The sequence below is a fragment of the Dama dama genome, chromosome 5 (assembly GCF_033118175.1).
Source record: "Dama dama isolate Ldn47 chromosome 5, ASM3311817v1, whole genome shotgun sequence".
In the NCBI taxonomy this organism is placed as follows: domain Eukaryota; kingdom Metazoa; phylum Chordata; class Mammalia; order Artiodactyla; family Cervidae; genus Dama; species Dama dama.
The window spans coordinates 28,914,046-28,925,997 of record NC_083685.1 but is presented as its reverse complement, the minus strand read 5'-3'; the positions used below and the strand labels follow the sequence as shown (position 1 = coordinate 28,925,997).

Below are 11,952 nucleotides of genomic sequence, written 5' to 3'. Positions count from 1 at the left end.
AAATTTTCATACCTTCCTACAGAATTAGCATGAAAACTGTGGGTGAAATTTCTGACCATGATACGTGTGAATAGATTTCAAGCTACACGAATGGTCATAATGGGGTAGAAACAATTATTTTTATGATATACTTTTGACTGTGGGTAAGGGACGGCGGGAGGGAAAATTTCGAGGTTGCACACAGGAAGTGCCCTTCAGTGCAGAGCCGAGAGGGTGAGCAAGTAGCACTTCCTGTAAGAGACCCTGTGTCCTCACGCCCCCATCCAGCCCTTAGATTCTAAACAGCATCCTCTGCTGCCCTCTAGCGGTTCTGAGAGCCATTAGCGAGGTTGCAAAGGGAAATCATAGAGGTGAACAGAGAATTGGTTCCTTTTTCCCCTTCAAGAATCTGCACCCATTTATAACGTGGGGTGTGTTTTCTTCATACACCACAGAGCAATTCTCAGAATCCAGCTGGATGTCCTACACTTCAACTCAGTTCTGACACCGTCGACCCAAAGATCACATCCAGTTCCCCAGCTTAAGGGCTCAGTCCTGCAAGGACATCCCCCACTTTAGAGACCAAAGCAAAGTCACGCTGTCACCTGTGATTCTGACCAACCGGCTATAGGGCCAAAGTTCCCACACTCCCTATTTGGGTTTGATTATTCTGCTAGAGAGAAACAAACTCAGGGAACCATTTTACTAACTAGATGACCAGTTTATCATGAAAGGATGTGATTCAGAAACAGCCTGATGGAAGAGACACAGAACTTCACACCCACCAGCAATTCCCCTTGCCCACCAGCCCAAAAGTTCTCAAAACTTTCAGGTTTATGGAGGCTTCATCACAGAGGCCTGGATAGGATTTAAGCTCCAAACCTGCTCCCCTCACAGGGACAGAGGAGCATCATAGATGCAAATAAAATAGAATAATGAATTGGTTCCAAAATACATTTGTCTGTGCTTAGTCCATGGGGTCGCAAAGAGTCAGACACAACTCGGTGACTGAACTGACTGACTGACTGAGTCACTCAGTCGTGTCCAACTCTTTGTGACCCAATGAACATTAACCCACCAGGCTCCTCTGTCCATGGAATTTTCCAGGGAAGAATACTGCAGTAGGTTGCCATTTCCTCCTCAAGGGGATCTTCCTGATCCAGAGATGGAACCCAAGTCTCCTGCATCTCCTGCATTGGCAGGCAAATTCTTTACCATTGGGCCACCTGGTAAGCTCCCCCCAAAAAACATAGACATATATCCTCAATTCAAAGTGAGGAACTCCTACCTTTACATAACTTTTTTTTTTTTTTTTGGTGGTACCCAAGAGGGCTGAACAGAAGGAAACCACAGAGAAGGGATGAATTCATTCAGCTTTAGACAAAACCATCATAAAATCCAGCTGCTTCCTTCCTCCTCCCTCCGATCCCTCTTGGTTCTCATTCTCTAAGTATTCTTTCTGTGTCTTGAATATGTTTTATCAATATGAATCGCAGACTCAGTGGATATGAGTTTGAGCAAACTCCAAGAGATGGGGAAGGACAGGGAAGCCTGGTGTGCCGCAGTCCATGGGGTCACAAAGAGTTGGACACAACTGAGCGACTGAACAATAAAATCACCATGAATATCAAATAGTTTAGTTACTTAGATACATGTCTTTCACTCCCGAAATGTGGGGAGCTCTTCAAGAGCTGATGCCACTTCACACGTGTCTGTCTGTCCACTCCCCCCACCCAGTGCTGGTCTTGCTGCCATCACTGTGTTGATCCTAAAGAAAAATATCATATAGGAATAGTCCTGAGGAATAGGAGCCACTTGGCTTTACCATAACAGCAGGGAACCAAAATGAAAGTCTATCAGAGGCAAAATGATAAGACATATTTCCAAAAATGGCACTAGTTAAAAGACCGATAAGAGCATTCACATCATTTTTATTGAATCAAAAACCATCTAGAGACAAGTGGAAAAAATAATTTATTACAGGTTCTCTTACACATGAACATGGAACGTTTATACAAGTTATCAACGTGCTGATAGGAAATGCTAAATTTAAAGACAAACATTTGTACACAAAAGTAGTGGCCTTGTATTTTATAAAGATAGATATTAATAAATTATCAGAGATAATGAAGAACAACAGGTGATGATTCCAACAGGAATGCATTCTACGTTGAAATTAAAGGAACTTTTCTCAACATGGCACCCTGGATGGAATCAAGTTCTTGTGAGCTGAGACAAAGGAGCTCATTTCTGGGAAGAAAGGGCCAAGAGGGGCTCTGACCAACCGAAACCCCAGCTGTGCTTCCAGCTTCATCCTTGGATGTAGTTAGAGCCCCTGACGTTTACTCCAAACTAATGCAATAGCTCATTGTGAAACAGTGCTGCCTTCACCAACAGCTGCGTGGGGGTGAATGAGATTTATAACGCAAAGGATAGCATTTTAGAGGAACTGTAATTGCCACATGATCTGAATGAATAACCTGATACTTTAACAGCAAAGAAGTATATTCTCTATTTCTGAAGGGAAATTAACATAATTCTAAATAGATACTATTTTTCTTAGCATGATATATTCTTATTTGGGGAGTCTGAAAATAAATTGCATTTTTCCCCTAAAACTCTGAATTAACTCCTTTAGAAAATGATTTCTATAATGATATGCACCAACACGATAAAATCTTTTTATATGTTATAGTCATTAAAATATACACATACAGAGACACTGATCAGAAGTGGAAAACCATGACATATATACACATGGCTGAATACTGTTCAGTTTCATTTAATTAAATTCACCAAATACTTATTGGGTGCCCACTACTTGAAAACCACCATGCCAGGGGATGTGTAGTCCATCTGAAGACACGTGAAGCTCACATCAGCCACAAAAAGCCAAACTTCAGATAACATACTAAACCTCAAAAATAATCAAAAGCAGAGCTAAAGCTGAATAATGAACAAGGAAAGAGATACACAGGAGAAAGGCTTGGGGAACCATGAAAAGGACCGAGGCCATCACTGGTCCCGGGCCCAGCATCTGTTAGGGGGAGACTGGACCTCACCCTGTGGTCTTAACCCCACTGTCCAGGATTCAGTTTTCATCCTGCTCCGTTTCCTGTAAAAAGTGAGGTAAATAGGGGATTCATTTTCAGTGATAAGAAAGCTTGTAGGATTCCTCAAAATATTTTCTTTTTTTTAAAATAAAATTTGATCTGCATTCATATCTACCACTTTTTTAAGTCATTCCCACCATCAGGTTGGCTGAAACAGAGCCACCCAAATAAAAGGAACAACGCTTCCGGCAAACTAATTTATCAGAAGAACATCAGGAAGCGTGCAAGTGCCAGAAGTAAATTATTTAAAGTGAAAACAGTGAAAAGAAGATAAAGATAAATATTTTACAACTTGGCATTTCATTCCTTTTACGACTTCTATTCTAAAAGCATTTTTAGGGAATGTGCACATCCAGGAAAATACATATAGTCAAAGAGTCTCTCCCCCTCTACAGAACCAGTACATCAACAGGGCATAGAGCACCGGGCTTGTTTCTGATGCAGCCCACTGAGAGAGGGGCAAGGCTGGCGGGACCTTGGTGTCATGAACCACGGTGGGCCACAGGACCCCCGAGCAAACCCCAGTGCTACCCCCCAGCACATGGGTTCTGGCTGGAGTACAGCCATAGCGTGAGCGTGAACCTATGGCTTCCATGAGGAATTATTTAGATTCTGGACACGCATAAATCACTCTTCTCTCCAGGAAAGACCCACCAGGGACTAGAATGTCCAAAGATCCCCAAACATTCCACGAGGCGATGGCGTGGCCTTAGAAAGAAGGATCTGGAGCATCGTGGTTAGGAAACCACCCTTGAAGACGGTCGTGTCTCAGCCCTGGCCGTGATCACATGGAGACCCAGGGCACTGGAGAGGGGGCCAGGGACGCCCCTCACTGCCCACTCACTTGCGGGGTTCCAGCCAGATGACAGCAGAAGAACCAAAACCCGGGCTTCTCTCTCCAGTGCTTTTGGTTTTAATTTCATTAGAGGACAAAACCGTCAGCCATCAGGTCTCCCCTAGAAGCTGCATTGTTCTAACCAACTCACTAATGGGTCAGCGTTTCCGCTGCTGTGCTTACAAGTTCATGTAAGCAAGAATTCTTTGCAAATGAAACATATTTTCAGAGATTACGATTTAGCTCCCCATATTCATACCCAGTCTTAAAAAAGGAATTATATTCTGATGAGTCATACCTCTGTTCCTGTATTTTTTCTGGATAGAAACCAAACTTGCATTGGCTCCTTTTTGCCCTTCATGGACACGGGGCCTCTGTGCTCCAAATGGAATTGCGGGTCTGAATTTTCTGGTGTCATGAGACATCTAAAAGGGGACAGGGAACAGGCAGAGAAGCTTGGTGTTATGGTCACACAGGGAACGTAACATACATCAAAGTTATAAACGGAGATAGGAATGACACACAGTAAATTATTTAAAGGTACCTCTAGGCTTTAGTAACAATACCAACAGCAGAAATTTCTAAGAATATGTAAAATCATTTAAAACTGAAGTAATGACACAATTTTCTCAAATAGAAAATAAATAATCCCAAGACCTTCCCTGGTGGTCCAGTGGTTAAGACTCCACACTCCCAATACTGGGACCCCCAGGTTCGATCCTTGGTTGGGGAAATAAGATCCCACATACCATGGTGTGACCAAAAAAAAGAAAAACACACCAGTTTTTTTTTTTAATTGAAAAATAATAGTAATCCTAAAAGCAGAGTTGATAGCTGTAAAAGGTAATAAAATCACCCAGGGAATTAAAGCAGCTGCAAGGAGACATTTTTCAAGTCAGTAGATACCTAGATGTGTTCTCTGACCTGTATGTATATTCAGACACATTTATTTTCCCTTTTTCTCCAGTGGTTTCTGTTCGGCTTGTGAGGTTGACAGTGTTTCCAAAAAGACAGTAGCGAGGCATCCTCTGTCCTATGACTCCGGTAACTACCTCCCCTGTGTGGATCCCGATCGTAATCTGCAGAATCAAAGCTCTGGTTCAATACATTCAATAATAGGAAGCATTGCTCACGCTATACTAAAGAATTCAGAGTCATCATATAAAAATCATAAGAATTCTCTAGAACTCCAAACATATTACAGACAAAAACCCTCACAAAATCTGACTTTCAAGAGAAACATTCTTTGAAGCTTTCAAAAGTATGAATCTGGCCACTTACATTAGATTTAGGAAAGAGATTTTTAAAAATAAACCAGAAGGGACAGGGGGTTCTTCTCATCCTCATGACTTTCAGCACACGGAATAAAGAAGGTAATTTCAAATAGGTGGACAGATTTCCCATTTCTATGAAAGAATGTAATATAATAGGTTCAATAAAATATTAGGCTTTGTTCATACAGATGCCAAAAGGCACATGAAACGATGCTCAACATCACTAATTATTAGAGAAATGCAAATCAAAACTACAATGAAGTATCACTTCACGCTGGTCAGAACAGCCATCATTAAAAAGTCTACAAATAACAAATGCTGGAGAGGGTGTGGATAAAATGGAACCCTCCTACACTGTTGCTGGGAATATAAGTTGGTGCAGCCCCTATGGAGAACAGTATGGAGGTTCCTTTAAAAACTAAAAATAGAACTGCCATATGATCCAGCAATCCCACTGCGGGGCACACATCCAAAGAAAACTTTAATTCAAAAATACACATGCACCCCAATGTTCACAGAAGCACTGTTTACAATAACCAGGACACAGAAGCAACTTAAGTGTCCACTGAGAGATGAATGGATAGGGAAGATGTAGTACCTATATACAATACAATATTACTCAGCCATAAGAAGAATGAAATAATGCCATTTGCAGCAACATGGAGGGACCGAGCATAGTAAGTGAAGTAAGTCAGAAAAAGACAAATATCATGAGATACCATTCATAGGTGGAATCTAAAATTTGACACAAATGAACTTATCCATGAAACAGAAACAGACTCACAGACATAGAGAACAGACCCATGGTTACCAAAGAGGAAAGGGAGTAGAGGAGGGATAAAATAGGAGTTTGGGATTAGCAGATACACACTACTATATATAAAACAGATAAACAACAAGGACCTACTGCATAGCACAGAGAACTCTACTCAATATCCTGCATTAAACCATAATGGAAAAGAATATGAAAAAAATGCACATACATATGTATATAACTGAATCATATTGCTATACAGTAGAAACTAACATAACATTGTAAAATATACTTCAATTTAAAAAACATTAAAAATATTTAATCTTTGTTGTCAAGATGCAACTCCTTATGCATAATTAATGACTAGCTGGTCAAGAATATAAATCAGTTGTACAAAAGGCCTACTACCATTAAAATATGTGTTTTACCTACTAACCTGAACAGATTCACCATCTACTTGGACCTGGCCAGCAATCTCCATCATATCCAAGGCCAGGTGGCAGATGGACCGTGCGTGGTGGATGCACGGCTCTGGCAGGCCGCTCACCGTCATGTACTTGTCCCCGACAGTCTCCACCTGGTCGGGCGCAGACTGGTTAGTACAAACATGACTGACTCACGTGCCACCCTTACACAAAACATGCTTTTCCAATTGCTATCAATAACTTTCAACTTTCCTCCCCTGAATCTCTTAAAATTCTAATATATTCGATTCCAACAAGAAAACTGATCAGTAATTAAAATGTACACACCAGGCACTTGAAGTCTGATTACAGGCAGGGGACAGAACACAGTATTATTTTTCTCCTAGTAAGTCCTACTTTCTCACCTTAGACATCCTTATAACCCAGTAGAATAATTTATGATCCTATTTCCCCCTAAAACAGTGATGGTTTGATGGGCCAAAGCGCCAACTTCCCTAAGTTTAGTGGTTCATCCTGGTCATTAACCATTTCTTTTTATGATGTGCTCACACCATGTTCCATTGTTCCTCAGGAAATGACCGTAAAAATAAATAGTCCCTGTGGCACTGCTATGACTCCAGATGCCTAGAGATGGTTTGGTTCACATTCTTGCCTTTACCAAGCAATATTCCACTGGCTTCATTTTTCCAATATTATAATTTTTTTCTAACTGAAACCATGGGCAGAAATGCCTTATGAAAGTTTATTTCCAGCTGATGTTATCTAAAAGCAGGTCTGAGTCCCTGGCATTCTTCCTATGCTCCATGACTTCTCTACTGTGCAAATCATTTATACCTTTCAGTAAAAACATCTCTTGCAGAGCACTGAAACGAATGCTATGTTTATATTATGTGTGATAAACCACGTGTAAAGATTTATTCACGTAAGTGCAAATAAGTTGCTAAACATTTTAACTAGGGAAGCATCTGCTCCATTTATTTGAGTTACAGGGAAGAGACTATTTTAGAACAAGAGGTAATTATTTAAGAAAATGGTAAACATGAATGCATGAGAGCTGACTGTACCCAGGCTGCAGGGCTACAGTCAGGGACTGGGACTGCTGCACCATTGGAAGACAGGTCTGAAAATTCAGAGTAATGAATGGAACTGCATTCCGACAGGGCGTGGACTTGCCTTATAAACAAATGGATTTTTCCGGGAGTCCGTCAGAGTGTCAAATCTAGTGTAGAGGTCGTTGAGGAGGTTGACAATCTTCATGGCCCCTTCCCCAGACGCATGCTTGCTGCAGAAGGCGTTGAAGCCCACGATGCCGCTGAAGAGGATGGTCACGTTGTCATATCTCTTTGCAGGCACCGGACGCTTGTGCCTCAGCTCGTTGGCCACAGATGGAGGAAGCACGGAATACAGCAACCTGTCCAGAGGGATCAGGACAGAGCCATCATCATGAGAGATGCTGAGAGCTGCTTTAGCGCTTCTACTGCCCACTTTAGAGACTTTGATGCCATGAGCACAGTGAAGGCTCTGCCAGGATGCTCATCATTAGCTACATTTATAAGTCAGGGCTAGAAAATATAAATAATTGGTTTGTTTTAAACCAATCCAAACATCCCCCAATCCAAACCAATTCAAGGTGTATCAAAATAAGCCAAACAAAACAAACAGACAAAACAAAGGACAGACGCCAGGAAGCTGAAGTTGTTCTATGTGCCCTGTGCTTCAACCCTCCAACTGTGATATTCACAGGATGAAAGAAGTCATCCCAGCACTTAGCTCTGTGGTGTGGTGGTGGTGATGCAGTCACTCAGTCGTGTCTGACTCTTGCAATACTGTGGGCTCCCAGGGACACATTCACCTCTCAGGGGCAAGCTGTCTGCCTCAACATTTGTCACCTGACATGAAAAGAAACAGATTTCCCCAACAAGGGCCTACTGTACAGCACAGGGAAATATACTCAACATTTTGTAATAATCTATAAGGAAAAAGAACCTGAAAAGAATATATGTGGATAAATGAATCACTGGGTTGGACACCCGGAACTAACACAACACTGTAAATCAACTAGACTTCCATAAAAGAAAGGAAGGGCAGAAGGAAGAAAGAAAGGAAATTTTCCTTCCTGCCTCACTTCTCTGTGGGAGAAACTGATAAGGCAGGTAAGAAACTGGTCTGGAGAAGAAAAGATCTCATTTTCATTGACAGTCCTGAGACCAGGCCGATGGCACAAGAAGACACTGGCGTGGGGAGGAGAGGAGCAAGCACATAGGAGGTGAGGCCTGAGAGTGTCCTGGACTAGACAACCAGAGGAGCAAATGGCACCTCCCGGCCTATTTCTCCCGGAAGCGAGCTGTCACTCGGGGCTAGGTATAAGAAGCCGAGGTCTCATTTTTTCCCTAGCTTCAGTGGAATTTCTTCAGTCTTTCATTTTCTCTCTCAAACATAGAACATTTTATGAAATGCTTTAAGGCTGTTTTGAATATTACATGTGCGCAGTAGCATGACTTTGTTTCAACGAAAATTAGTAGTCAACGTTTATAATTAAATCACTTTGAAACTCAAGTATCAACAAAGAGAGAAACCTAGGTGATTTTCCAGTTTAACAGCCGAGCAGGATCTGAGCAACTCAAACTTAACAAATCCAGACGACTTTGAGCCTCAGTTTTAAGCACTATCTCACAATGTATTATTTTTCATGAAGGAAGCTGTTTCACATACTAATAAAATATATAATTTTGAGCTGTTTTCTTGAGCAGTAGGAGGGATTTGAGTACCTGCCTCATCCTGTATACTTCTGGAGATTTGAAAAGTACCTGGAAAGACTAAGGGGTTAGGGCCTCAAGGAAAGTAAAGTGATCTCCAATAAACTATCATTTTCATCTTCATTATACAGAGTAGGAAAGGTGAAGGAAGAGGCTAAGGACGAAGATAGACATTCACCTGGATTCTCCATCCATCTATGCTGTTGACAAACAGTTGACATGTTTACCTTGCATCCACCCATGGGCAACAATACATGTATTAGTGCAAGAAAGTCTGATTAGACATCAGACATCACAGGAAGTGATTCCACTACCAATGCTATGGTGTCAAGTAGAGTGAAATAGTCCTACAGGAAGGAAGGTCAGGTCAATTCTCTAAGATTGCTTCCTATCATACAAATGTTAAAAATGAACACATAAGACCCTGGGTAAAATTCTCTTATGGAAGTCAGTGATTTCAAGCTTTTAATTAATTTTAATTAATATACTTCTAATATATCTCTATTCCTCAAGCAAGGCCAAATGGTATGCACAATGTGTATTTGTTTAAATAAATTACTTGAAAACGAAATACCATCTTAAATGTCACTTACCCATTATTTCAAAATTTAAAGCACCATTCATAGTTTTGTATAGTTTTGTATTTTGATACTTTGGTTCGTGAATCAAATTACAGATGTAATCATTGTCATCATAGACGACACTACAGTCTGTCAGATTCATATCTGCCAAATCCTAAAATAATTTGGCATTCAAGAACTCTTTGAAAATATAATGGCCAAATCTAAGCTCAGCGTTCAGTGTACCCCAGCACCTGGTAGCCCTGGCACAGAGAAGATGCTCAGTACACACTCCTGCATGAAGAAATGGATGAATGGGCAGTCAGACTTGAAACCCACACTTGAGTTATTCTAATGATTTGCAGAGACATGATTTGTCATATATTCTTCCAGCTTGGTTTGTAAAATTAGAAGACATATCCCCATTACTATTACGACTGATTTCTTTCTGTGTGCCTGACAGATTTAAGTGACATGGAACAGTTTATTTAGGACTCCATAACTGTGACAGGTTCCACGACTCGGAGTCTTTGTACAGAAAAGAACCCTTGTATGCTACTACTATTTAATCACTAAAGTGATGTTGCCTCGAAGCCTAAATTATATGTAATGTCCCATTTCTGGGCACTTTGCCTCCCAGGTGATAAGCATTAAGCTAAAATATCTTTACTCAGCTTACAGGAAATGTCCTGCCAAGGCCCACCTCTGAGTGGCTGCAGGCAAGAAGAAATTAACACATACCCTCTGGAGGCTGCTGGGAACCAGGAAACGCTTGGCTTGAGTCCCTCCCCTTTCAGTTAAAAAGAGCCTGAATTCTAACTCGGGCAAGACAGGTCTTTGGGACATGAGTTCACCATCTTCTCCATCTGCTGGCTTTCATAATGAAGTCTCTATTCCTTGTCCCAACACCCCATCTCTGGATTTACTGGCCTGTCACGTGGCAAGTAATCTGAGCTTGGACCCAGTCACAGTCTGGCAGGAGAGCCGCCGAATCCACCATGCAGGAGAGCTCTGCCTGTCATCTGTAACCACAGGTTCCATTCTTACGTGTCCGTCTTTTTCTTTTCATCTTCCAGGGCTCGTAACGTGAGCTGCAGCCTGTCCGTGAGGATTTCCAGTTCCTGGGTCAGCTTGTACTCCTCTCTGAACTGCTCTCCCAGGAGCACGAGGTCCCGGGTGGCATCGTGCAGAGGAATGTCACTCAGGTACAGCCCTCGCCGGGTCAGGTCGTCCAGGTTCATGACACTGTCACAAGGAGAAGGACATACAGTCAGACCCCACGCTCCCATAGCAACACCACCCTGGTTTCCGTCAAGAAGTCTAATCCTGCCACTGCCTGCCATTCAAAAGCTCAGGCTGAAGAAAACTCAGATAAAAGCAAGAGGAATATGACTTCATTCTTCTTAACATGTAAACATCTATCAAAGAGAAGTGAACGTGAAATGCAGTTTTGCCCAACTGCATTTTTTTATGCCGTCAGCCTAAATTGAAAGATAATGTGAAAAGCTGCCTTATGAAACCCACTCAGGTTTTTATCTCAAGGCTGTTACTTATTATTACCAGAGGTTTTCCTCACTATAAAGAAATGAAGAAACAGCTATCTTGGGAATTCCCTTGCGGTCCAGTGGTGAAGATTTCGCCTTCCAGTGCAGGGGGTGTGGGTTTGATCCCTGGTTGGGAAGCTAAGATCCCACATGCTTTGAGGCCAAAAAAACAAAATGTAAAACAGAAGCAATGTTGTAACAAATTCAACAAAGACTTTAAAAATGGTCCACATCAAAAAAAAAAAAAACTTTAAAAAAAAGTTATCTTTACTCTCTTTTATAAGGATAATAACGCTTCTTCTACAAAACTAGTTGATTGTCATCTTATGGGATCTATGACTCTTGTAACTACTTGTTTTCTCTTTCAGGCATGATGACTGGAGGTTGACACCTGATTTATGACCCATCTTCAACATGAATATCCTGTACTCTTGACTTCTAACATGCATTTTTACACACTACTCTATTTTCTGACTCCACTTTCTTCTGTTACTCTTATTTTCTTTGGCTAATTTGTTTCATCTATTTATCTTTGCAGATTTTTATGCATCTTTGTGACTTGTCATTTTTAGAAAATGTAATATTTATTGATTCAGTGAAGATCTGGTAAATAAAGAGTTGACTGTTTTTAAACAATTTAGCCTTTGGTTAAAATATCTTAAGGTTACATTATTGGTTTTAATTATTTAAATGCCAAATAATTATTTCCAGT

General features: G+C 41.2%; 1 protein-coding gene across 2 annotated transcripts in view; it reads right to left on the bottom strand.

Annotated features, from left to right (window-relative positions):
• Nucleotides 1–1,934: 1,934 nt before the first annotated feature.
• GUCY1B1 (guanylate cyclase 1 soluble subunit beta 1) overlaps nucleotides 1,935–11,952 on the bottom strand; it is a 53,449-nt gene continuing 43,431 nt past the window's right edge. For both annotated transcript variants that reach the window (XM_061142245.1, XM_061142246.1), the window contains exons 9-14: nucleotides 10,744–10,941; nucleotides 7,554–7,791; nucleotides 6,392–6,532; nucleotides 4,852–5,006; nucleotides 4,226–4,352; nucleotides 1,935–3,094 (exon numbers count right to left, since the gene is read on the bottom strand). In XM_061142245.1, coding sequence (XP_060998228.1) covers nucleotides 3,071–3,094; nucleotides 4,226–4,352; nucleotides 4,852–5,006; nucleotides 6,392–6,532; nucleotides 7,554–7,791; nucleotides 10,744–10,941 — 883 coding nt within the window. In that variant the 3' untranslated portion in view covers nucleotides 1,935–3,070. The remainder of the gene's footprint in view (nucleotides 3,095–4,225; nucleotides 4,353–4,851; nucleotides 5,007–6,391; nucleotides 6,533–7,553; nucleotides 7,792–10,743; nucleotides 10,942–11,952) is intronic.